The sequence below is a fragment of the Melopsittacus undulatus genome, chromosome Z (assembly GCF_012275295.1).
Source record: "Melopsittacus undulatus isolate bMelUnd1 chromosome Z, bMelUnd1.mat.Z, whole genome shotgun sequence".
In the NCBI taxonomy this organism is placed as follows: Eukaryota; Metazoa; Chordata; class Aves; order Psittaciformes; family Psittaculidae; genus Melopsittacus; species Melopsittacus undulatus.
The window spans coordinates 80729849-80754748 of record NC_047557.1 but is presented as its reverse complement, the minus strand read 5'-3'; the positions used below and the strand labels follow the sequence as shown (position 1 = coordinate 80754748).

General features: G+C 55.6%; 3 protein-coding genes across 4 annotated transcripts; all 3 read left to right on the top strand.

Moving 5' to 3' along the window:
- The first annotated feature begins 7313 nt into the window (after positions 1-7313).
- On the top strand, positions 7314-10107 carry LOC117437895 (uncharacterized). Of its 2 annotated transcripts, XM_034072561.1 has the most exons (7): positions 7314-7596; positions 7871-7962; positions 8173-8283; positions 8564-8643; positions 9031-9139; positions 9395-9484; positions 10070-10107. In XM_034072561.1, exons 1-7 carry the CDS (start codon positions 7554-7556, stop codon positions 10094-10096), a joined length of 552 nt encoding a protein of 183 aa, XP_033928452.1. In that variant the 5' UTR covers positions 7314-7553; the 3' UTR covers positions 10097-10107. The 2 variants fall into 2 exon arrangements, with proteins under 2 accessions (XP_033928452.1, XP_033928451.1); XM_034072560.1 differs by having other exon boundaries at positions 7314-7962.
- Positions 10094-17460, top strand: LOC117437892 (maestro heat-like repeat-containing protein family member 7). The gene is made up of 15 exons (XM_034072554.1): positions 10094-10175; positions 10772-10943; positions 11412-11503; positions 12498-12641; positions 12801-13205; positions 13737-13924; positions 14012-14149; positions 14373-14478; positions 14674-14811; positions 15099-15281; positions 15445-15600; positions 15926-16027; positions 16408-16510; positions 16766-16825; positions 17130-17460. Exons 1-15 carry the CDS (start codon positions 10167-10169, stop codon positions 17300-17302), a joined length of 2169 nt encoding a protein of 722 aa, XP_033928445.1. The 5' UTR covers positions 10094-10166; the 3' UTR covers positions 17303-17460.
- Positions 17461-17590: 130 nt separating this feature from the next.
- LOC117437971 (uncharacterized) lies at positions 17591-21470 on the top strand. The gene is made up of 5 exons (XM_034073107.1): positions 17591-20019; positions 20230-20340; positions 20621-20700; positions 21088-21196; positions 21453-21470. Exons 1-5 carry the CDS (start codon positions 19720-19722, stop codon positions 21468-21470), a joined length of 618 nt encoding a protein of 205 aa, XP_033928998.1. The 5' UTR covers positions 17591-19719.
- Positions 21471-24900: the final 3430 nt, after the last annotated feature.

Genomic DNA, 24900 nt, shown 5'->3' with positions numbered 1-24900 from the left:
TCATCTTCCTTGTTGGTGGCCACCTGGCAATTACCTTTTGTCCCCTTTTAATTACGTGTTGGGGGAAGTACCTCTGTTCGTCAATGTCACGTACCGCACATTCCTAGTTGATCACATGCATCCATTTTGCTGGTCTTGCAGCCAGCTGTCCTGCACATGTCTGTCAGAGAGTCTTGAGATAATGGACAGCAATCTTTGAGACAGCAGTTGGGACTCAGTTTCCTCATGCCAGTCTTTCACACATCTTTGAGGCAATGAACGGTGGAGCCTGATTTCAGTTTCTCTCCACACATGCTCCCCGTGCTGCAGTCACCCCAGAGCAGCCCCAGGGCTGGCACTTGCCTGGGGGTGGCAGCACTGCCCCGGCTGTGTCCATCCCAGAGCCAACCCGACATGCTTATCTCTGCTCTGCCACCTAGCTCCCTCAGGGTGACAACACTTCCCTCTCTTCTCCCTTAGGAACCTGGACTTCTTACATTCCCGTCGAGAGGTCAACGTAGTCCTCACAGTTTTGAGCAACATGACCACCAAGAAAGAGTCTCTAACCCCAGTTGATTGCCAACCGCTGAGGACAGCCTTGATGTGCTTGACGCTGGAACCAAGGTAAGCAGCATGCATCTGGACTGCCCTGGCGGGTGCCCTCAGGGCACATGTCCAGTGGGCCTTTGAAGGCTGGCAAGGAGTGACAGGAGAGGAACAGTTCTTGGGGCAGCAGGGGCCGTGCTGCACTGCACCCAGCTCCACACTTTCTGCTCCGCCATGTGGATGACTACATGCAGACATCTATAGCAGCTGATCTTGTTACCCAGAAGTCGCTTGGGACATCCTGATGCAGACCCTGCCTCCAAATGGCCCAGCTGCACTCTTGGGATGTGACCCCTAGCCTGCTGTCGATTCCATCACTGGTGACTAGACGATGCCCTTCAGCTTCAGGCGAATCCTAGTATCCTCTGAGAACTTGCCAAGACAAAACTTATTATGGCCAAGATGGCCCCACTGATTCTGACCTGTGGCATCGCACCACTACCGGGGCCATGTGGAACGCGCTGGCATGTGAGCCCAGCATTTCGGGCAGAATACTGAAGTCGCTGGTACTGATCCAGCACACAAGCATGTTGCAGCAGGCAACTTCAGGACCAACTGCAACTGCCACGTATTGCTGACTGTGAGTGTCCCGGATGAGGCCTGGTCTGCCTGCCTGGGGCTGTGCACCCCTCACCAGCTCCTCCTCCCCTCTCCCTCTGCTCCGAAACCTGGAACTCCAAAGGTCACTGAGGGCTTCAGGCTACAGCCAGGCAGGGCAGCACATGCTGCTCGCCCTGCGGCAGACTGGCAAGCAGCCTTCCCCCTGCTGCCCTTGGGGGTCCTCCCCCTCCCCACCTCCTGCTGCTTGGGCCGCCAGGAAGCCTGAGGGGAAGACAGGCTGTGGGGCTGGAGAAGGTGAGTGCAGCGTAGCCAGCGGGGCTATGGGGCTGGCTGAGCTCTTCCTCAGGACCATCAAGCTTATGTGTCCATGCTAGAACTGGGCACCAAGCCCTGAATGCCACCACAGGGGAGCTCCAGGCCATGCAGCTGCTGGACTCTGTCCTGGCATCTCCCTCCAGTCAAGCGCAGCTCCTGAACCCGAGCCCCAGGGATGCTGCAGGGACATCTCTGCAGTGAGAGTGTCCCTGGGTGTTTTCTGCAGATAACTAAATGTCATGCGCCTGGCCTTCCTGGTGCCTTCCACCAAAGCAACATAAGGAAACATTTGGAGAGCTCTTCATTGCACTGGTCTTTGCAGATCTCCTTCCAAACCACCAAGAGCCCACAGGAGGCTGCTGCTGCTCTAAGAGTTGAATAAGGAGGCTGAGGATCGTGTAGTCAACCGTCGCAGGTACTCTGCTCCTGTAACCCCGGTTCTGCCCTGGGCCAAGAGCCAGGGCCCGCTTCCACACGTGACCATGCTTTGCTCTGCATGCAGGTGCGTGGTGATGAGTACCTGCAAGCTTTCTTCCCTTTCTGGTGGTGACTCCTGGTTGAAGACATCAAAGGGAGGGTGCTTGGACAGCTCATGATCCCCTACGACTACCCCAGTGCTTCAGGGTCCTGAGTAGGGTAAAAGCTTTGTCAGCCATCCTGCGTCTGCTGCTGTTTCCACCACTGGAGGGAAAGGTCCCCTGCATGATCCTCTTCAGCACAGGTGGTGGGGGGTGCAAGCCGCCAACACAAGGTGGCAGATGGAGCCGTGACTTGTGTGGCCAGCCTGACTTGTGTGGCACCATAGGCCAGAGAGCCTTTGCCCTGTCTCAGTGCTGCCAATGCCTTCTTCCCCTGGCTAGAGGTGCTGAGCATAAAGAACGGGCCAGCTGCACCTCCATATGTGAAGAGGCGGTTTGGAATCACTAACATCGCATGAGGACATCTGTGCATTATTGTCTTCATTGAGGTGGGCCTGGTGGCAAGTATTTCCTCTTCGAGCAGGCAGGGGGAACTGGGCCACATGCATGAGGCAGAGGGGAGGTGGCAAGGGTGCCACTGCCTCCCGTCTGAGCTGTGCCCAGCTCTGGTGCCTTGCCTGGGCCTTCCAGGAGCTCTGCTGCTGTGCTGGGCTCTCACTCTGCTCTGGGTGTTTTGCACAGCTCCTGGACTGCACAGGCTGAGATTGACGATAGCCTCATCCTGTATTTCCTCCACATGCGGCTGCGTAGCGAGAGTCAGTGCTGCGCAAGTAGCGATCACAAGCCTCGCCACGCTGCGTCTGAGAAACCTAAGCAGGTGAGCAGTGGCAGCCAGGCTCAGTGAGGGCATCTGCCTGGGCCTGGCAGCAGGTGGTTGTGTGCGCAGCGGTGTGCTTGGGCTGTGCCAGGAATCAGGAGTGGTGACTGTGCCCACTGCCCCCACTGCCCTGTTCAGCAGCCCTCAGCCACTGAACACAAAAGGCAGGGCATTGGGCTGTGCTGCACATGGGGAATCTTCTGTCTGCCCCTCTGCAAGCGGAGTGGTTTTGCTGGTGCTGTCCTCCTCAAGGTGTCCACCAAGAGCGTGTTTCCAATAGGCAAAGGCTATGTCTTGCAAGGCCTGCTGCCAGCCGTTATGCAGCAACTGCAGGATGATGACTGCGACGTCATGAAGGCCGCCCTGACTGTCCTCAGCAACATCCTCTGCGTGGTAGACAGGCAGACGGCTGGCCATTTGCTCTGCAGCTGCTCAACATGCTCCTGCACTCTTTTGAAAATGTAAGGCAGTGAGAGAGCCCCTTGGGTGGCTGTGTGTGTGGCTCAGGGATGGGCATCCATCTCCATGTGTGCTCACTGGCCTGTGAGTGGTGGTTCTTCTCACTTCAGTGGGCTTGGAGAAGCGAGGGGCTGAGGTCCTCCTCCTCTTACTTCTCTCGTCCTAGGCGAGCAGCTGCGTGCGAAAGCAGTCCATCCTCCTCAGCAGAGATGTGATGAGGGTTTCATTCAGGTCTCACAAAAAGCAGATGAGGAAGGATGTGCACAAAGCCTCCTGCCCCTTGTTTCTTCCACCTGCATGACAGTGACTCAAGTGTGGCTCAGGTGGGCATTTCTGAGCTCTTTGAATGTGCTGCATCTGGAGCCCTCTCAGAGCCCTTCCTGCCTGCAGCCACAGAGCTGGCAGCCCGTGTGAAGGGGGATAGGGGACATACCCTACACCTGCCCTACCACATCCAGCATCGCCCAGCAGCGTGCTGGCCATAAAGACCTGAGCACTGGAGGCCCTGTGGGCTGTTCCAGCAGCACCTGCAGGTGCCTAAGGCCAGGTTTTGACCCCAAACCCTTGCTTGCCACTCATACTCACCAGGGATCTCCAGGTCCTCTTCCTGGGAGAGGTGCCATCTCCCTGTCTCTGCTGCTCTGAAGGCCTCCAAGGAAGCTGTCGTTGAAGGCTGCCAGTTCCTGAGGTGGCAGCAGCTCCAAAGCTGTTGCAGACAGAGCAGATATGGGGGGCTGCCAAGTGCATGGTAAGGATGTCCCCAAAGCCCTGCAAGCCAGCCTGGAGAAGCCTCTCTCCCCCAGTCCCCAGCACATGGGGCTAGCAGCTTTCCCCCTGCCCTCCATGGCAGCCCTGTGCTGCCTGCCTGCAGGGCACAGGGGTCCCATTTCCCCCCCCCTCCCCCGCCCCCCCCCCCCCCCCCCCGAGTCCAGGGGTTCCCCACTGCCTTTGGTGGCAGGGTGGCACTGCAGCACCCTGGCCAGGGAGCATGCTGCCCTCTGCTCCCTCCAAACCCTGGCACCAGCTAGCTGCTGGCTGGGCATTGCAGGTGTCCTGGCAGGGGAGGCCAGTCCTGGGTGCAGGGGGAGGGTCTGTGTCAACTCTGTCCCTGTGTGCTCGCTCTAGCTGAAGAGAAGCAGAAGGAGGTTGGAGGAGTACCTGCATCAGAGCCTGCTGTATCAGCAGAGCCCACAGGAGCCCTTGCGCGAGGCGGCCGTCAGGTTCATTGGTGAGCCACAAGCTGCCTGGGGGGTCCCTCACTGCACCTCAGCAGCTCAGCCCCAGCCATAGCTACTGCCAAATCCACCAGGGCAGCTGCAGAGCCCCAGCTGCCCGATGTGACTGATGTGGGGCTGGGTCCCTCATGACACCACTTCACGCTCCAGGAGCTACCCCGGGCTCAGCCTTGCCCAGCGGCCAGTGGGGGTGAACTGGGCTGCTGGGGTGGTCAGGTCAGCAGGATCTGTGACTGGCTGTGTGTGCCTAGGGGCTCGCTGGGCAGCATCTGAAGGATGGGCGCAAGGAGAAGATCCTGGTCATTAATGAAGGTGAGGGAGGGCAGTGGGGTGCCTGTGGGTAGGAGGAAAGGCCCTGGGTAGGGAGCTATAATCCCTGGCCTGGCCTAGGAGGGCTCTGCGCCCTCTGTGGGTGAGGGATGGCGTGGGCAGAGTAGAGAGATTTGAGGAGCACGTGGGACACTGGTGGGCAACACCTTCCATCTAATCCTGGTACCCCTGCCCTCCCTCCTGGCTGTGGGAATTGCTGTGGGGTGGGAGTGGCCCTGGCTAGAGGGACTCTTCAGATCCCCTGCAGATCTGGGCTGTGACAGTGGCTCTGTTCCTTTCCATCGCAGGCCCTTCAAAACATGGAGAATGACAGCAGCCCCTTGGTCTCTTCCCTGGTGCTCAAAACGAAGCAGATGCTGTATGATGCATGTGAAGAGCCTTCGTCCAGGTCCTTCCTGGCGGCACTGTGGTGCTGCCTCCGGAGGGCAGAGAGAAGGAGGATCCCTAACCAGCTGGTCTGATCCAGGGCACTGAAGTGGAAGAGCTTCCTATGAGATTCTTCCTCCAAGTGCAGGGAAAACAGCAATAGATTGTTTTCTGTTGACATTTTTTATTATGTCAACATAATGTTTGAAAGAAAATTTTTATTAAATTTTCTACTGAAATCACTTTTCTATCCACCTAAGATATACTGAGTGTTTGTTACATACTGTGCACCTGCAATTGGTAGCCACAGTTCATAGTTATTGTATCTTGGGCCTGGGACAAAGTGCCCCTCTTAAAACAAACAGGAACAACCAATCTTTGTTGTGTTTGAAGGATCCAAGGAGAATGTCCAGGATTGGTGGCACCAAAGGCTGAGTTATTTTGACAGCCTGGCCAGGTCAGCAGGTCCTTTGCAACCCTAGCTGTTCTATGGTTCTAGATTTACTAAACAACGACTGAAAATACATGCAGGAACTTAATCAGTGTTTTCCTGTCTGGCATCTGTGTTCATCAGCAACACTCCTGTTCATCAAGAGCTGTTAACAGTCAGGTGCTGAACTGAAGATGACACCTTATCTAGAAGAGGCATCTCCAGGCCAGTAAAATGCATTTTGGCTTGCCCAAAAGGGGTGGCCCTGTTCTCTCTTCCCGAAATGTAGCTTTTCCCTTTTCTCACTGGGGAGAAAATTGAACCTTATCCCCAGAAATGCAAATCTTTCTTTTTATTTGGGAAAGACTTAGTCTGTCTGGAAAGACTGCAAAGCAGAGACAATTTACAGAAATAACATGTTCCACCAGCGTCTATATGCAGGCACGAGCCATCTTGTGTGTGCGGCAAGCCCGGGGGCCATGTTGCGTTGTGGCGGCAAGCCCGGGGGCCATCTTGTACGTGGCAGGCGCCCAGTGGCTCCTGCCCCTGCGCCAGTCTCTAGCGGCGTTCGGATTTTCTTGCCTAGAGGGCCTACTGCTGAGCGTGTGGCTGGAGCCGAGAACAGCTTCTTTATCTAATGTCTTCCGAAAAAGTATACTTTTCTACTCGATACTATGTGCCTGGGCTAGGCTGGGTGTGGTTATGTTCTGAAGAAGGAGCTTTCTCTCAAAGGGAGAACAACGTGCTCCAGCTGGGAGTGAAGCAGAGAGCTAGATCTGACTTGGATGTTGCTTTGGCTGTTTGTTTTCTCCTTTATTCCAGCTTATAGCTGGAAAGTTGGGATTTTTTTTTGTGGGTTTTTTTTCTTTTTCTATTTTTTTTTGTGGCGCCACTCTGTTGTGCAAAGTGTTCTGTTTTCATGCCCAAAGGTAAAAGGGATGCCAGTAGTTGAAAACAAGTGGTGTGTAGACACAAGGTGTAGGGGGTAGACACAAAAGTGTAGGGGGTGATGCATGCTACTGGACCTGTTCTGTGGCATTGCTGTTGTTGCAGAGTTGAAGCATTGGTTTAGGATGTGGAAAGCCTGAGTCCATTTCCCCTTCAAGGGTTTCCACAGTTGCAGTTTTAGAGACCCTGGCATCTCTGAGAAAAGCCAGTTCTTAGTGCACAAGCATTTTCCTTGACACCTTGTGAAATCTTTGCTTCCAAAGACTTGTATGTACCTTTTTGTGGGAGGTGGCCTACTCACAGGATCATGTGGTATCTTGGGTGGGAACTGACTTCTAGAGGCTTCTGCTTGAACCTCGTGCTCAAAGCAGCATCAGACCAAGGTTCTTGGGGCTTTGTCCAGTCACATCTTCCTGGCATGAGACAGCACTGTCTCTCTGGGCAACCTGTGCATCTCTTTGCTGTCCTTATGAGGGAAAAGGCTTTCCTTATTTCCAGTCTGAATGTCTCTCGAAGCCTCTTGTCTGTCATTATCCCACCATCCACTGCTGTGAAGAAACTGTCTCTGTCTTCATGTCCTCCTGTAGGTAGTGGAGGGTTGCTGTGAGGTCTGCCCTGAAGCTTTCTCCTCTACAGGCTGAATGAATGGCTTTCCCTCAGTCTCCTCTGAGGAGCTGGATGATCTGAAGTTCCTTTCCAGCCTGAACCATTCAGTGAAATTCTAGCTGTTAATGAAAAGAAGAAATAAGGTGGAAGAAAATGTGGTTTCTTGGTTACTTGAGGTTGAGGGCCACAGCCAGGCGGGGCAACACATGGTGCTCCGCCCTGCAGCACATAGGTCACAATGCAGGCCAAGATACATTCCCTCCCTGGCCTGGGTGCTGCGTAACAGTGGGGCCCTCAGGGCAAGTAGTGTGCCCAGTCCCACAGGAACCAGGACTCTGAGGAGAGAAGAGCCAAGCAGCTTGTGCAGGAGCCCCTGCTGGGGCAGCTGGCGGTGACCATCAGTGGTCAGAAAGACCCAGGCAATGCCCATGGAGGAATCTCAGAGTGTCACCATCGATTACATAAGTAGGTATCAACAGGACCCCAGAGAATGGCCTTGGGGCACAGAACAGGGCAAGGAGAAGCAGGTGCATGGGCAGGAGGCAGCGGGGCTGCAGGGCTGGCACCTTTCTCACCCTGCTCCTGGCAGCATCTTGGAGGAGATGGACAGGGCATCAGCACCCTGGCCCAGGGTGTGCTGTGGGCACAGCAGCCGGGGCAGGGCTGGAGAGAGGACCCCATCTCTTCCCTCTACCTCCTACCCCTGCCTACAACTCTCCCCATTCTTGCTCTTCATCAGGTGTAGCTGCTGCTGCCTCTAGCATCCAGTTGCAGGATGAGGAAAAGGAGGCCCACGACTACATCATGGACTTTGTCAAAAGCACCAGAAGGGTAATGGCAGAATTTGTCAGCAAAGCTGTGCCAGCAGCTCCCAGATAGGTGCTGCCTACACACAGGCTCCTGAAGGGCTTCTGGCAGTGCAGAGCTGTTCCCCTCCTGGCCCCCTGCACCACTGCTGCAGCCCCTCAAGCCTTCACTCCTGCTGTCTGTACCATTGCCCCCTCACCCTTCTTCTCTGTCTCTCTTCTCCTGGACTGACAGGATCAGGACTCAAAGATGAAGTTTCTGGCCTCCATCGACATGCTCTGCAGAGCCTCAGTGCAAGGAAGGTACCAGAGCCCAACATCCCATGAGCTGCTGAGTAAACTGGAGGTGAGTGGCCCTCCCAGCGGGGCTAAGGGAAAGGAGCAGAGATGGCCAAGCACCGGACCGGTGATAAGGACAGCACTCAGGCATCTGGGCACAGACAGCGGAAGAGTAGGACAGGCCTTGTGGGAACAGCTCTTCCTGCCACTGGGGCCACTGCAGAGCAGGGGGCTGCTGTGGGTCCTGGAGCTGACTGGCAGACTTTGCCCACTCTGCAGACTGGCAGACCGGTGCCAGGCACTGGCAGCTGCTGTGCCCCGGATCCAGCCATGCTTTCCCTCTGCAGGCACTAATGCAAAACGAGACCTTCGACAGCATGGACACCATGATGTGGCAGCAAGCCCTGCTTGCCATCGCTGCACTGAGGTACCTGTCCCAGAGCCTGGCCAGGCCAGAGCCTCCCATGGGCCTGGTAGCACCAGGAATTTCCTGTGCTGGTGGTGTGGTCTTTGGGCCTCTGCTCTCCCACCTCTCAGCCCATCAGTGGGTCAGGCAGGATAGCGGTGGATGCTCCAGGGCTACCCGACGCCTCTTGGCTTTTTCCTCTGAAGGAAGAGGCAGGAGATGGAAAGGGCTTCAGGGTTCACTGCCCAGGGCTGCCCTCTGTCCCTGACTCAGCAGAACGGGGGGAGGGAGGAGATGCCTTGCCTACCTTGTGTAGGTTCAACCGTGGGGACTGCTGGTCATAGTGTTTGTGGCCACCTTCCCAGTGTAGAAACCCTTGCATCCAGCTGGCACCTTCTCTCCTTGCAGCAAATACAGGGAAAGTGTGCTGTATAACCACCTCTGCAAATACATAGGTGACACCTTCAGTTTTGTTGCAAGCGAGACGATCAGCCAGTGTACTCCATTCTACGACCAGGTAAATGTGGGCTGAGCTGCAGAGAGCCTGACAGCCTGTCCTCTGCATGGTCCCCTCACTGACTTTGACTGCTGGAAGCCAACAGGAGAAGGAAGGCCAGGGAGACCCTGAGGCCTCCCCTGGGCACCAGAGCCTTTGGGCACCAGCTGAGGGCCACCTCAGGTGCAAGGCAGGCAAGCAAACTTTTTGCAAGGAAGAAGCATGTAACCTGCTGCATCTCTGTGTATCTGTGTCTGTCTATGTCTCTCCTTACAGATCCTGAAAACCCTTGACAGTGTGCTGGAGGCGCTGATACATGGTGCTTCACAGAAATCCTGCATCTTCATAACAGAGAAAATACTGCAGGTCAGGCGTTTACCAAGAGCAGAGCTCACGGGATGTCTTCCTTGCCTTACCCTAAATTGATGAGACCTTCTAAAGCATGCGCCCCCCAGGCCAAGGGGTGAAAAGAGTTTCTGGCACTGCTGAGGCCACTGCCCTCACTGTCTGCCCTGTTCACGTTCTCCTCCCCATTTGCCAGCAGGGTGGGGATGCTCTAGGATACGGCCATAGTACAAGGTGCATAGTGCAATGGGAGCTCAGCCCTGAAGGTCTTCTCTTCTGGCCTACTCATGGGCCTGGCCTCCCTTCTGCAGCCCCTGCCAGAGGTTCTGGTCTTCTTGGAGAGGGAGCCTTTTTGGAGCTGCATGTGGAAGGGGGCAGAGGTGCCTTGGGGATGGGGTCTGGCAACTTCCCTGACTACAGCAAGTCACCAACAGCTGGCAGTGGTCCCCAGATCACAACATGGATGGACCCCATTCCAGGTCTTGCTCTGGACCATGGGAAACCTTGGCAGCACATTGCATAAACAGCATGAGATGCTTGACAGAACCCCTGCTCTGGGAGTCACTGTTGTTTCCCACGGCAAACCTGCAGCTTTTCCCTTTTCAGGTTCTGCTGCCCATCACAGGCATCTGAGGACGTGGCTAAGCGCCGAAAGGCTGTAGGGTGGATTGTACGCCTCACCTACTTTTTATCGTCCTCTTCAATGCTGGAGGTAAGGAGCCTCTGATGAAGGTGACTTATGGCTACCGCTTGCCCCTTCCTGGTGCCACAGAGTAGCTGACCACTCTGGGCCCCCTTCAAGGGAAGCCTGGGTGCAGGACAGTAGGGGATTCAGCAAGGCTAAACCTTGCACCAGCATCTTTGGTCCTCTGTCTGGGAGCTGCACTCTGTCTTGTGCCTTTTCTCCCAGGAGCCAGTGCTGTCCCTGGCTGGGCATGAGAGCATTTTGCAGATGCAGCTCTGGCAGCCCTCCCTCCCCTGGAGATGGGGAGTCCTGCAGCTGGTGAAGGAGGGCTCTGTCAGCTGACTATGAGTCTGGAGGAGCAGCAGATCCAGGGTCTCAGTCTTCTTTCAGACACCTACCCCAGCCCAAGGGGCTCACAGGGCGAGAAGGCAGAACCCTTCCAGAGTTACCTTCATAGGGAGACAGCACAGTCCTTGCCCTGGCTTGACCGCCAGTGCAGTGCAGTGACCGTGCGGTGCAGCTGCTCACGTGGCACTTGGCCTGGGGGCTGCTCTTAGAGGTTAAGGCTTTCATCCCATCTGCCACAGCTTGGCCCTGCTACTGCCGCTTCCTCTTTCCCACAGCACTTCAATGCAGAATACGGCATGCGGCGCTTCTCCAGAAACAAGCCTCTGGATTTCCTAGGGCACGCAGTGGGGTACCTTGCCCTGTCCTGTGCTGAGGAGGACCAGGAGATCAGCTGCGGGGCTTTCCAGGCACTGTGTAGCTTCAAGAGGTTCCTTCTGGTGCGACAGAGTAAGAGACACTGAGGCAGGCTGGAGCTTTCCAGCTGCAAGGGCCCAGGCAAGGTACCGCACTGCCCTAGCGCCCTCCTCTGCTAGAGGAAGGAGCAGCAAATGCCTCCGTCACTGGAGCAGGGCAGCAGCTGTGCAAACCGTAGAGCACACACAGCCTGCTACGGAGCAGCAGCTTGGGACCTGTCCCGAGAGCCCTTGAGCTGGAGAGCCAGTGGCTTGCAGCATGCCTGGGCTTCTGTCCTCCTCCTGAGCAGAAAGCCAGACTGAACTCTCCTGCCCCTCTACAGCCTAAGAGGCTGTTTTCCTCTCTTCCCCTGATAAACGGGCCCACTACCGCCCTGGCACATCTCCAGCTCCCATGGAATGGAGAGCCAAGCACAGCTCTCCTTGACACTCTCACCTGCTGCCTCCAGCTCTCTGTTGTTCCTGCCACTGTTGTTCACACTGTGTTTCCCCTCCTGCCCAGGCTACTGTGTGAAACGTGAGGATACAGAGATGCCTCTGGAGCGGGAAGTTGTTAACAGCTTGTGGCCTATGGAGCTCAATGATGAAATGGCGGTAATGAACCTTCTCTTGCTGGGGCTTTTGGCTGTGGGGCTAGCAGGACACTCCCATGAACCAGTGCCTTGGCTATTGTGGTGGATGGCAAGGCCTCCTGTGCTCCACGAGGGAGTAGGCAGAGGCTTTAACCCAGTGTCAGTGGAGCAGCTCTGGCCATCTTGGCCACTGGCAAGCTCTGGTTCCTGGCAGAGCCAGCACACTGTAGCTCTATAGCTCTTGCCCGTGGCTCAGCCCACCCCTCGCCTTCAGCCCACAGGGCAGCTCCCTCTACACGCTCTGAAGGTCTGACTAGGTAAAACCTAGTGTCAGAAATATTTTTTTAGTGATTCCCAGAATGAATTTAAGATGCAGATGAGGTCAAGCGCCACAGTTGGTCAGTTTGTTTATTATAAAAATATAATTCTTTTAAAAAGATTATTATAAAATATATAGTGATAGGACAGTTTGGAAAAGAGGACAGAAATTAAGCAAGCATTCAGAGTGCAGAGAGATGGTCACCACCATGGATCCAGTGGTGTCCTGAGGGCCCATATTCATCTTCCTTGTTGGGTGGCCACCTGGCAATTACCTTTGTCCCCTTTTATTACGTGTTGGGGGAAGTACCTCTGTTCGTAATGTCACGTACCGCACATTCCTAGTTGATCACATGCATCCACTTTTGCTGGTCTTGCAGCCAGCTGTCTGCACATGTCTGTCAGGAGTCCTTGAGATAATGGACAGCAATCTTTGAGACAGTGGACCTCAGTTCCTCATGCCAGTCTTTCACACCAATCTTTGAGGCAATGAACGGTGGAGCCTGATTTCAGTTCAGTCTCTCACACATGCTCCCGTGGCTGCAGTCACCCCAGAGCAGCCCCCAGTGCTGGCACTTGTCCTGGGGGTGGGCCAGCACTGCCCCGGCTGTGTCAGCCCAGAGCCAACCTGACTGCTTAGCTCTGCTCTGCCACCAGCGCCCTCAGGGTGACAACACTTCCCTCTCTTTCTCCCTTAGGAACCTGGGAACTTCTTACTCCCTTCCGAGAGGTACAACGTAGTCCTCACAGTTTTGAGCAACATGACACAAGAAAGAGTCTCTAACACCCAGGTGATTGCCAACACGCTGAAGACAGCCTTGATGTGCTTGAAGCTGACCAAGGTAAGCAGCATGCATCTGGACTGCCCTGTGCGTGTGCCCTCAGGGCACATGTCCAGTGGCCTTTGAGGCTGGCAAGGAGTGACAGGAGAGGAACAGTCCTTGGGGGCAGCAGGGGCCGTGGCTGCACTGCACCCAGCTCCACACTTCTGCCTCCGCCAGGTGGATGACTACATGCAGATCATCTATAGGCAGCTGATGCTTGTTACCAGAAGGTCGCTGTGGGACATCCTGATGCAGACCCTGCTCCAAATGGCCCAGCTGCACTCTTGGGATGTGACCACTAGCCTGCTGTCGATTTCCATCACTGGTGACATAGACATGGCCCTTCAGCTTCAGGCGAATCCTAGGACCTCTGAGAACTGCCAAGACAAAACTTGTTATGGCCAAGATGGCCCCACTGATTCTGATCTGTGGCATCGCACCACTACCGGGGCCATGTGGAACGCGCTGGCATGTGAGCCCAGCATTTCGGGCAGAATACTGAAGTCGCTGGTACTGATCCAGCACACAAGCATGTTGCAGAGCAACTTCAGGACAAACTGCAACTGCCACGTATTGCTGACTGTGAGTGTCCGGATGAGGCCTGGTCTGCCCTGCCTGGGGCTGTGCACCCCTCACCAGCTCCTCCTCCCCTCTCCCTCTGCTCCGAAACCTGGACCTCCAAAAGGTCACTGAGGGCTTCAGGGCTACAGCCAGGCAGGGCAGCACATGCTGCTCGGCCCTGCGGCAGACTGGCAAGCAGCCTGCCCCTGCTGCCCTTGGGGGTCCTCCTCCCTCCCCACCTCCTGCTGCTTGGGCAGCCAGGAAGCCTGAGGGGAAGAGCAGGCTGTGGGGCTGGAGAAGGTGAGTGCAGCGTAGCCAGCATGGGCTATGGGGCTGGCTGAGCTCTTCCCTCAGGACCATCAAAGCTTATGTGTCCATGCTAGAAATGGGCACCAAGCCCTGAATGCCACCACAGGGGAGCTCCAGGCCATGCAGCTGGCTGGACTCTGTCCTGGCATCTCCCTCCAGTCAGCGCAGCTCCTGAACCCCCTAGCCCCAGGCATGCTGCAGGGACATCTCTGCAGTGAGAGTGTCCCTGGGTGTTTTCTGCAGATAACTAATGTCATGCGCATGGCCTTCCTGGTGCCTTCCAACCAAAGCAACATAAGGAAACATTTGGAGGAGCTCTTCATGGCACTGGTCTTGCAGATCTCCTTCACCACCAAGAGCCCACAGGAGGGCTGCTGCTGCTCTAAGATTTTGAATAAGGAGGCTGAGGATCGTGTAGTCAACCGTCGCAGGTACTCTGCTCCTGTACCCCGGTGTCTGCCCTGGGCCAGAGCCAGGGCCACGCTTCCACACGTGACCATGCTTTGCTCTGCATGCAGGTGCGTGGTGAGGACCATGCAAGCTTTCTTCCATTTTCTGGGTGGTGACTCCCTGGTTGAAGACATCAAAGGGGAGGGTGCTTGGGACATGCTCATGAGCCCCTACGACTACCCCAGTGGCATCAGGGTCCTGAGTAGGTAAGAGCTTTGTCAGCCATCCTTGCGTCTGCTGCTGTTTCCCCACTGGAGGGAAAGGGTCCCCTGCATGATCCTCTTCAGCACAGGTGGTGGGGTGCAAGCCGCCAACACAAGGTGCAGATGGAGCCGTGACTTGTGTGGCCAAGCCGTGACTTGTGTGGCACCATAGGCCCAGAGAGCTTTGCCTGTCTCAGTGCTGCCAATGCCTTCTTCCCCCTGCTAGAGTGCTGAAGCATAAAGAACGGGCCAGCTGCACCTCCATATGTGAAGAGGCGGTTGGAATCATACGATCGCATGAGGACATCTGTGCCATTATTGTCTTCATTGAGGTGGGCCTGGTGGCAAGTATTTCCTCTTCAAGAGCAGGCAGGGGGAAGCTGGGCCACATGCATGAGGCAGAGGGGAGGTGGCAAGGGTGCCACTGCCTCCCGTCTGAGCTGTGCCCAGCTCTGGTGCCTTGCCCTGGGCCTTCCAGGAGCTCTGCTGCTGTGCTGGGCTCTCACTCTGCTCTGGGTGTGTTTCAGCTCCTGGACTGCACCAGGCTGAAGATTGACGATAGCCTCATCCTGTATGTCCTCCACATGCGGCTGCGTAGCGAGAGTTCAGTGCTGCGCAAGGTAGCGATCACAAGCCTCGCCACGCTGTCTGAGAAACCTAAGCAGGTGAGCAGGGGCAGCCAGGCTCAGTGAGGGCATCTGCCTGGGCCTGGGCAGCAGGTGGTTGTGTGCGCAGCGGTGTGCTTGGGCTGTGCCAGGAATCAGGAGTGGTGAGAACTGTGCCCACTGCCCCCACTGCCCTGTTCAGCAGCCCCTCAGCCACTGAACACAAAAGGCAGGGCATTGGGCTGTGCTGCACATGGGGAGATCTCTGTCTGCCCCTCTGCAAGCGGAGTGGTTTTGCTGGTGCTGTCCTCCTCAACTGTGTCACCAAGAAAGCGTGTTTCACATAGGCAAAGGCTATGTCTCTGCAAGGCCTGCTGCCAGCCGTTATGCAGCAACTGCAGGATGATGACTGCGACGTCATGAAGGCCGCCCTGACTGTCCTCAGCAACATCCTCTGCGTGGTAGACAGGCAGACGGCTGGCCCCATTGCTCTGCAGCTGCTCAACATGCTCCTGCCACTCTTTGAAAATGTAAGGCAGCGAGAGAGCCCCTTGGGTGGCATGTGTGTGTGGCTCAGGGATGGTGCATCCCTCTCCATGTGTGCTCACTGGCCTGTGAGTGGTGGTTCTTCTCACTTCAGTGGCTTGGAGAAGCGAGGGCTGAGGTCCTCTCCTCTTACTTCTCTCGTCCTAGGCGAGCAGCTGCGTGCGAAAGCAGTCCATCCTCCTCAGCAGAGATGTGATGAGGGTTTCATTCAGGTCTCACAAAAAGCAGATGAGGAAGGATGTGCACAGAAGCCTCCTGCCCTTGTTCTTCCACCTGCATGACAGTGACTCAAGTGTGGCTCAGGTGGGCATTTCTGAGCTCTTTGAATGTGCTGCATCTGGAGCCCTCTCAGAGCCCCTTCCTGCCTGCAGCCGCAGAGCTGGCAGCCCGTGTGAAGGGGGATAGGGACATACCCTACACCTGCCCTACCACATCCAGCATCGCCCAGCAGCAGTGCTGGCCATAAAGACCTGAGCACTGGAGGCCCTGTGGGCTTTCCAGCAGCACCTGCAGGTGCCTAAGGCCAGGTTTTGACCCCAACCCTTGCTGCCCTCATACTCAGCCCAGGGATCTCCAGGTCCTCTTTCCTGGGTAGAGGTGCCATCTCCCTGTCTCTGCTGCTCTGAAGGCCTCCAAGGAAGCTGTCGTTGAAGCTGCCAAGTTCCTGAGGTGGCAGCAGCTCCAGAAGCTGTTGCAGACAGAGCAGATATGGGGGGCTGCCAAGTGCATGGTAAGGATGTCCCCAAAGCCCTGCAAGCCAGCCTGGAGAAGCCTCTCTCCCCCAGTCCCCAGCACATGGGGCTAGCAGCTTTCCCCCTGCCCTCCATGGCAGCCCTGTGCTGCCTGCCTGCAGGGCACAGGGGTCCCATTTCCCCCCCCTCCCCCGCCCCCCCCCCCCCCCCCCCCCCGAGTCCAGGGGTTCCCCACTGGCCTTTGGTGGCAGGGTGGCACTGCAGCACCCTGGCCAGGGAGCATGCTGCCCTCTGCTCCCTCCAAACCCTGGCACCAGCTAGCTGCTGGCTGGGCATTGCAGGTGTCCTGGCAGGGGAGGCCAGTCCTGGGTGCAGGGGGAGTGTCTGTGTCAACTCTGTCCCTGTGTGCTCGCTCTAGCTGAAGAGAAGCAGAAGGAGGTTGGAGGAGTACCTGCATCAGAGCCTGCTGTATCAGCAGAGCCCACAGGAGCCCTTGCGCGAGGCGGCCGTCAGGTTCATTGGTGAGCCACAAGCTGCCTGGGGGTCCCTCACTGCACCTCAGCAGCTCAGCCCCAGCCATAGCTACTGCCAAATCCACCAGGCAGCTGCAGAGCCCCAGCTGCCCGATGTGACTGATGTGGGGCTGGGTCCCTCATGACCACTTCACGCTCCAGGAGCTACCCCGGGCTCAGCCTTGCCCAGCGGGCCAGTGGGGGTGAACTGGGCTGCTGGGGTGGTCAGGTCAGCAGGATCTGTGACTGGCTGTGTGTGCCTAGGGCTCGCTGGGCAGCATCTGAAGGATGGGCGCAAGGAGAAGATCCTGGTCATTAATGAAGGTGAGGGAGGGCAGTGGGGTGCCTGTGGGTAGGAGGAAAGGCCCTGGGTAGGGAGCTATAATCCCTGGCCTGGCCTAGGAGGGCTCTGCGCCCTCTGTGGGTGAGGGATGGCGTGGGCAGAGTAGAGAGATTTGAGGAGCACGTGGGACACTGGTGGGCAACACCTTCCATCTAATCCTGGTACCCCTGCCTCCCTCCTGGCTGTGGGAATTGCTGTGGGGTGGGAGTGGCCCTGGCTAGAGGGACTCTTCAGATCCCCTGCAGATCTGGGCTGTGACAGTGGCTCTGTTCCTTTCCATCGCAGCCCTTCAAAACATGGAGAATGACAGCAGCCCCTTGGTCTCTTCCCTGGTGCTCAAAACGAAGCAGATGCTGTATGATGCATGTGAAGAGCCTTCGTCCAGGTCCTTCCTGGCGGCACTGTGGTGCTGCCTCCGGAGGGCAGAGAGAAGGAGGATCCCTAACCAGCTGGTCTGATCCAGGGCACTGAAGTGGAAGAGCTTCCTATGAGATTCTTCCTCCAAGTGCAGGGAAACAGCAATAGATTGTTTTCTGTTGACATTTTTTATTATGTCAACATAATGTTTGAAAGAAAATTTTTATTAAATTTTCTACTGAAATCACTTTTCTATCCACCTAAGATATACTGAGTGTTTGTTACATACTGTGCACCTGCAATTGGTAGCCACAGTTCATAGTTATTGTATCTTGGGCCTGGGACAAAGTGCCCCTCTTAAAACAAACAGGAACAACCAATCTTTGTTGTGTTTGAAGGATCCAAGGAGAATGTCCAGGATTGGTGGCACCAAAGGCTGAGTTATTTTGACAGCCTGGCCAGGTCAGCAGGTCCTTTGCAACCCTAGCTGTTCTATGGTTCTAGATTTACTAAACAACGACTGAAAATACATGCAGGAACTTAATCAGTGTTTTCCTGTCTGGCATCTGTGTTCATCAGAACACTCCTGTTCATCAAGAGCTGTTAACAGTCAGGTGCTGAACTGAAGATGACACCTTATCTAGAAGAGGCATCTCCAGGCCAGTAAAATGCATTTTGGCTTGCCCAAAAGGGGTGGCCCTGTTCTCTCTTCCCGAAATGTAGCTTTTCCCTTTTTCTCACTGGGGAGAAAATTGAACCTTATCCCCAGAAATGCAAATCTTTCTTTTTATTTGGGAAAGACTTAGTCTGTCTGGGAAGACTGCAAAGCAGAGACAATTTACAGAAATAACATGTTCCACCAGCGTCTATATGCAGGCACGGAGCCATCTTGTGTGTGGCGGCAAGCCCGGGGGCCATGTTGCGTGTGGCGGCAAGCCCGGGGGCCATCTTGTACGTGGCGGCGCCCAGCGGCTCCGCCCCTGCGCCAGTCTCTAGCGGCGTTCGGATTTTCTTGCCTAGAGGGCCTACTGCTGAGCGTGTGGCTGGAGCCGAGAACAGCTCTTTATCTAATGTCTTCCGAAAAAGTATACTTTTCTACTCGATACTATGTGCCTGGGCTAGGCTGGGTGTGGTTATGTCTGAAGAAGGAGCTTTCTCTCAAAGGGAGAACAACGTGCTCCAGCTGGGAGTGAAGCAGAGAGCTAGATCTGACTTGGAATGTTGCTTTGGCTGTTTTGTTTTCTCCTTTATTCCAGCTTATAGCTGGAAAGTTGGGATTTTTTTTTGTGGGTTTTTTTCTTTTTCTATTTTTTTTTGTGGCGCCACTCTGTTGTGCAAAGTGTTCTGTTTTCATGCCCAAAGGTAAAAGGGATGCCAGTAGTTGAAAACAAGTGGTGTGTAGACACAAGGTGTAGGGGGTAGACACAAAAGTGTAGGGGGTGATGCATGCTACTGGACCTGTTCTGTGGCATTGCTGTTGTTGCAGAGTTGAAGCATTGGTTTAGGATGTGGAAAGCCTGAGTCCATTTCCCCTTCAAGGGTTTCCACAGTTGCAGTTTTAGAGACCCTGGCATCTCTGAGAAAAGCCAGTTCTTAGTGCACAAGCATTTTCCTTGACACCTTGTGAAATCTTTGCTTCCAAAGACTTGTATGTACCTTTTTGTGGGAGGTGGCCTACTCACAGGATCATGTGGTATCTTGGGTGGGAACTGACTTCTAGAGGCTTCTGCTTGAACCTCGTGCTCAAAGCAGCATCAGACCAAGGTTCTTGGGGCTTTGTCCAGTCACATCTTCCTGGCATGAGACAGCACTGTCTCTCTGGGCAACCTGTGCATCTCTTTGCTGTCCTTATGAGGGAAAAGGCTTTTCCTTATTTCCAGTCTGAATGTCTCTCGAAGCCTCTTGTCTGTCATTATCCCACCATCCACTGCTGTGAAGAAACTGTCTCTGTCTTCATGTCCTCCTGTAGGTAGTGGAGGGTTGCTGTGAGGTCTGCCCTGAAGCTTTCTCCTCTACAGGCTGAATGAATGGCTTTCCCTCAGTCTCCTCTGAGGAGCTGGATGATCTGAAGTTCCTTTCCAGCCTGAACCATTCAGTGAAATTCTAGCTGTTAATGAAAAGAAGAAATAAGGTGGAAGAAAATGTGGTTTCTTGGTTACTTGAGTTGAGGGCCACAGCCAGGCGGGGCAACACATGGTGCTCCGCCCTGCAGCACATAGGTCACAATGCAGGCCAAGATACATTCCCTCCCTGGCCTGGGTGCTGCGTAACAGTGGGGCCCTCAGGGCAAGTAGTGTGCCCAGTCCCACAGGAACCAGGACTCTGAGGAGAGAAGAGCCAAGCAGCTTGTGCAGGAGCCCCTGCTGGGGCAGCTGGCGGTGACCATCAGTGGTCAGAAAGACCCAGGCAATGCCCATGGAGGAATCTCAGAGTGTCACCATCGATTACATAAGTAGGTATCAACAGGACCCCAGAGAATGGCCTTGGGGCACAGAACAGGGCAAGGAGAAGCAGGTGCATGGGCAGGAGGCAGCGGGGCTGCAGGGCTGGCACCTTTCTCACCCTGCTCCTGGCAGCATCTTGGAGGAGATGGACAGGGCATCAGCACCCTGGCCCAGGGTGTGCTGTGGGCACAGCAGCCGGGGCAGGGCTGGAGAGAGGACCCCATCTCTTCCCTCTACCTCCTACCCCTGCCTACAACTCTCCCCATTCTTGCTCTTCATCAGGTGTAGCTGCTGCTGCCTCTAGCATCCAGTTGCAGGATGAGGAAAAGGAGGCCCACGACTACATCATGGACTTTGTCAAAAGCACCAGAAGGGTAATGGCAGAATTTGTCAGCAAAGCTGTGCCAGCAGCTCCCAGATAGGTGCTGCCTACACACAGGCTCCTGAAGGGCTTCTGGCAGTGCAGAGCTGTTCCCCTCCTGGCCCCCTGCACCACTGCTGCAGCCCCTCAAGCCTTCACTCCTGCTGTCTGTACCATTGCCCCCTCACCCTTCTTCTCTGTCTCTCTTCTCCTGGACTGACAGGATCAGGACTCAAAGATGAAGTTTCTGGCCTCCATCGACATGCTCTGCAGAGCCTCAGTGCAAGGAAGGTACCAGAGCCCAACATCCCATGAGCTGCTGAGTAAACTGGAGGTGAGTGGCCCTCCCAGCGGGGCTAAGGGAAAGGAGCAGAGATGGCCAAGCACCGGACCGGTGATAAGGACAGCACTCAGGCATCTGGGCACAGACAGCGGAAGAGTAGGACAGGCCTTGTGGGAACAGCTCTTCCTGCCACTGGGGCCACTGCAGAGCAGGGGGCTGCTGTGGGTCCTGGAGCTGACTGGCAGACTTTGCCCACTCTGCAGACTGGCAGACCGGTGCCAGGCACTGGCAGCTGCTGTGCCCCGGATCCAGCCATGCTTTCCCTCTGCAGGCACTAATGCAAAACGAGACCTTCGACAGCATGGACACCATGATGTGGCAGCAAGCCCTGCTTGCCATCGCTGCACTGAGGTACCTGTCCCAGAGCCTGGCCAGGCCAGAGCCTCCCATGGGCCTGGTAGCACCAGGAATTTCCTGTGCTGGTGGTGTGGTCTTTGGGCCTCTGCTCTCCCACCTCTCAGCCCATCAGTGGGTCAGGCAGGATAGCGGTGGATGCTCCAGGGCTACCCGACGCCTCTTGGCTTTTCCTCTGAAGGAAGAGGCAGGAGATGGAAAGGGCTTCAGGGTTCACTGCCCAGGGCTGCCCTCTGTCCCTGACTCAGCAGAACGGGGGGAGGGAGGAGATGCCTTGCCTACCTTGTGTAGGTTCAACCGTGGGGACTGCTGGTCATAGTGTTTGTGGCCACCTTCCCCAGTGTAGAAACCCTTGCATCCAGCTGGCACCTTCTCTCCTTGCAGCAAATACAGGGAAAGTGTGCTGTATAACCACCTCTGCAAATACATAGGTGACACCTTCAGTTTTGTTGCAAGCGAGACGATCAGCCAGTGTACTCCATTCTACGACCAGGTAAATGTGGGCTGAGCTGCAGAGAGCCTGACAGCCTGTCCTTCTGCATGGTCCCCTCACTGACTTTGACTGCTGGAAGCCAACAGGAGAAGGAAGGCCAGGGAGACCCTGAGGCCTCCCCTGGGCACCAGAGCCTTTGGGCACCAGCTGAGGGCCACCTCAGGTGCAAGGCAGGCAAGCAAACTTTTTGCAAGGAAGAAGCATGTAACCTGCTGCATCTCTGTGTATCTGTGTCTGTCTATGTCTCTCCTTACAGATCCTGAAAAACCCTTGACAGTGTGCTGGAGGCGCTGATACATGGTGCTTCACAGAAATCCTGCATCTTCATAACAGAGAAAATACTGCAGGTCAGGCGTTTACCAAGAGCAGAGCTCACGGGATGTCTTCCTTGCCTTACCCTAAATTGATGAGACCTTCTAAAGCATGCGCCCCCCAGGCCAAGGGGTGAAAAGAGTTTCTGGCACTGCTGAGCCACTGCCCTCACTGTCTGCCCTGTTCACGTTCTCCTCCCCATTTGCCAGCAGGGTGGGGATGCTCTAGGATACGGCCATAGTACAAGGTGCATAGTGCAATGGGAGCTCAGCCCTGAAGGTCTTCTCTTCTGGCCTACTCATGGGCCTGGCCTCCCTTCTGCAGCCCCTGCCAGAGGTTCTGGTCTTCTTGGAGAGGGAGCCTTTTTGGAGCTGCATGTGGAAGGGGGCAGAGGTGCCTTGGGGATGGGGTCTGGCAACTTCCCTGACTACAGCAAGTCACCAACAGCTGGCAGTGGTCCCCAGATCACAACATGGATGGACCCCATTCCAGGTCTTGCTCTGGACCATGGGAAACCTTGGCAGCACATTGCATAAACAGCATGAGATGCTTGACAGAACCCCTGCTCTGGGAGTCACTGTTGTTTCCCACGGCAAACCTGCAGCTTTTCCCTTTTCAGGTTCTGCTGCCCATCACGGCATCTGAGGACGTGGCTAAGCGCCGAAAGGCTGTAGGGTGGATTGTACGCCTCACCTACTTTTTATCGTCCTCTTCAATGCTGGAGGTAAGGAGCCTCTGATGAAGGTGACTTATGGCTACCGCTTGCCCCTTCCTGGTGCCACAGAGTAGCTGACCACTCTGGGCCCCCTTCAAGGGAAGCCTGGGTGCAGGACAGTAGGGGATTCAGCAAGGCTAAACCTTGCACCAGCATCTTTGGTCCTCTGTCTGGGAGCTGCACTCTGTCTTGTGCCTTTTCTCCCAGGAGCCAGTGCTGTCCCTGGCTGGGCATGAGAGCATTTTGCAGATGCAGCTCTGGCAGCCCTCCCTCCCCTGGAGATGGGGAGTCCTGCAGCTGGTGAAGGAGGGCTCTGTCAGCTGACTATGAGTCTGGAGGAGCAGCAGATCCAGGGTCTCAGTCTTCTTTCAGACACCTACCCCAGCCCAAGGGGCTCACAGGGCGAGAAGGCAGAACCCTTCCAGAGTTACCTTCATAGGGAGACAGCACAGTCCTTGCCCTGGCTTGACCGCCAGTGCAGTGCAGTGACCGTGCGGTGCAGCTGCTCACGTGGCACTTGGCCTGGGGGCTGCTCTTAGAGGTTAAGGCTTTCATCCCATCTGCCACAGCTTGGCCCTGCTACTGCCGCTTCCTCTTTCCCACAGCACTTCAATGCAGAATACGGCATGCGGCGCTTCTCCAGAAACAAGCCTCTGGATTTCCTAGGGCACGCAGTGGGGTACCTTGCCCTGTCCTGTGCTGAGGAGGACCAGGAGATCAGCTGCGGGGCTTTCCAGGCACTGTGTAACTTCAAGAGGTTCCTTCTGGTGCGACAGAGTAAGAGACACTGAGGCAGGCTGGAGCTTTCCAGCTGCAAGGGCCCAGGCAAGGTACCGCACTGCCCTAGCGCCCTCCTCTGCTAGAGGAAGGAGCAGCAAATGCCTCCGTCACTGGAGCAGGGCAGCAGCTGTGCAAACCGTAGAGCACACACAGCCTGCTACGGAGCAGCAGCTTGGGACCTGTCCCGAGAGCCCTTGAGCTGGAGAGCCAGTGGCTGCAGCATGCCTGGGCTTCTGTCCTCCTCCTGAGCAGAAAGCCAGACTGAACTCTCCTGCCCCTCTACAGCCTAAGAGGCTGTTTTCCTCTCTTCCCCTGATAAACGGGCCCACTACCCGCCCTGGCACATCTCCAGCTCCCATGGAATGGAGAGCCAAGCACAGCTCTCCTTGACACTCTCACCTGCTGCCTCCAGCTCTCTGTTGTTCCTGCCACTGTTGTTCACACTGTGTTTCCCCTCCTGCCCAGGCTACTGTGCGAAACGTGAGGATACAGAGATGCCTCTGGAGCGGGAAGTTGTTAACAGCTTGTGGCCTATGGAGCTCAATGATGAAATGGCGGTAATGACCTTCTCTTGCTGGGGCTTTTGGCTGTGGGGCTAGCAGGACACTCCCATGAACCAGTGCCTTGGCTATTGTGGTGGATGGCAAGGCCTCCTGTGCTCCACGAGGGAGTAGGCAGAGGCTTTAACCCAGTGTCAGTGGAGCAGCTCTGGCCATCTTGGCCACTGGCAAGCTCTGGTTCCTGGCAGAGCCAGCACACTGTAGCTCTATAGCTCTTGCCCGTGGCTCAGCCCACCCCTCGCCTTCAGCCCACAGGGCAGCTCCCTCTACACGCTCTGAAGGTCTGACTAGGTAAAACCTAGTGTCAGAAATATTTTTTTAGTGATTCCCAGAATGAATTTAAGATGCAGATGAGGTCAAGCGCCACAGTTGGTCAGTTTGTTTATTATAAAAATATAATTCTTTTAAAAAGATTATTATAAAATATATAGTGATAGGACAGTTTGGAAAAGAGGACAGAAATTAAGCAAGCATTCAGAGTGCAGAGAGATGGTCACCACCATGGATCCAGTGGTGTCCTGAGGGCCCATATTCATCTTCCTTGTTGGGTGGCCACCTGGCAATTACCTTTGTCCCCTTTTATTACGTGTTGGGGGAAGTACCTCTGTTCGTAATGTCACGTACCGCACATTCCTAGTTGATCACATGCATCCACTTTTGCTGGTCTTGCAGCCAGCTGTCTGCACATGTCTGTCAGGAGTCCTTGAGATAATGGACAGCAATCTTTGAGACAGTGGACCTCAGTTCCTCATGCCAGTCTTTCACACCAATCTTTGAGGCAATGAACGGTGGAGCCTGATTTCAGTTCAGTCTCTCACACATGCTCCCGTGGCTGCAGTCACCCCAGAGCAGCCCCCAGTGCTGGCACTTGTCCTGGGGGTGGGCCAGCACTGCCCCGGCTGTGTCAGCCCAGAGCCAACCTGACTGCTTAGCTCTGCTCTGCCACCAGCGCCCTCAGGGTGACAACACTTCCCTCTCTTTCTCCCTTAGGAACCTGGGAACTTCTTACTCCCTTCCGAGAGGTACAACGTAGTCCTCACAGTTTTGAGCAACATGACACAAGAAAGAGTCTCTAACACCCAGGTGATTGCCAACACGCTGAAGACAGCCTTGATGTGCTTGAAGCTGACCAAGGTAAGCAGCATGCATCTGGACTGCCCTGTGCGTGTGCCCTCAGGGCACATGTCCAGTGGCCTTTGAGGCTGGCAAGGAGTGACAGGAGAGGAACAGTCCTTGGGGGCAGCAGGGGCCGTGGCTGCACTGCACCCAGCTCCACACTTCTGCCTCCGCCAGGTGGATGACTACATGCAGATCATCTATAGGCAGCTGATGCTTGT

What these genes read in the sequence shown, in the direction of transcription:
- LOC117437895 (XM_034072560.1), top strand. Translation starts at nt 7,663, where the DNA reads ATGGGCAGGAGGCAGCGGGGCTGCAGGGCTGGCACCTTTCTCACCCTG. An exon ending in GTACTCCATTCTACGACCAG is followed by an intron (nt 9,140 to 9,394) that starts GTAAATGTGGGC and finishes CTCTCCTTACAG; the next exon opens with ATCCTGAAAACCCTTGACAG. An exon ending in TAACAGAGAAAATACTGCAG is followed by an intron (nt 9,485 to 10,069) that starts GTCAGGCGTTTA and finishes TTCCCTTTTCAG; the next exon opens with GTTCTGCTGCCCATCACAGG.
- LOC117437892 (XM_034072554.1), top strand. An exon ending in TGTCTGAGAAACCTAAGCAG is followed by an intron (nt 14,812 to 15,098) that starts GTGAGCAGGGGC and finishes TGTTTCACATAG; the next exon opens with GCAAAGGCTATGTCTCTGCA. An exon ending in GGGGGGCTGCCAAGTGCATG is followed by an intron (nt 16,028 to 16,407) that starts GTAAGGATGTCC and finishes TGCTCGCTCTAG; the next exon opens with CTGAAGAGAAGCAGAAGGAG.
- LOC117437971 (XM_034073107.1), top strand. Translation starts at nt 19,720, where the DNA reads ATGGGCAGGAGGCAGCGGGGCTGCAGGGCTGGCACCTTTCTCACCCTG. An exon ending in AGCTGCTGAGTAAACTGGAG is followed by an intron (nt 20,341 to 20,620) that starts GTGAGTGGCCCT and finishes TTCCCTCTGCAG; the next exon opens with GCACTAATGCAAAACGAGAC. An exon ending in CTTGCCATCGCTGCACTGAG is followed by an intron (nt 20,701 to 21,087) that starts GTACCTGTCCCA and finishes CTCTCCTTGCAG; the next exon opens with CAAATACAGGGAAAGTGTGC.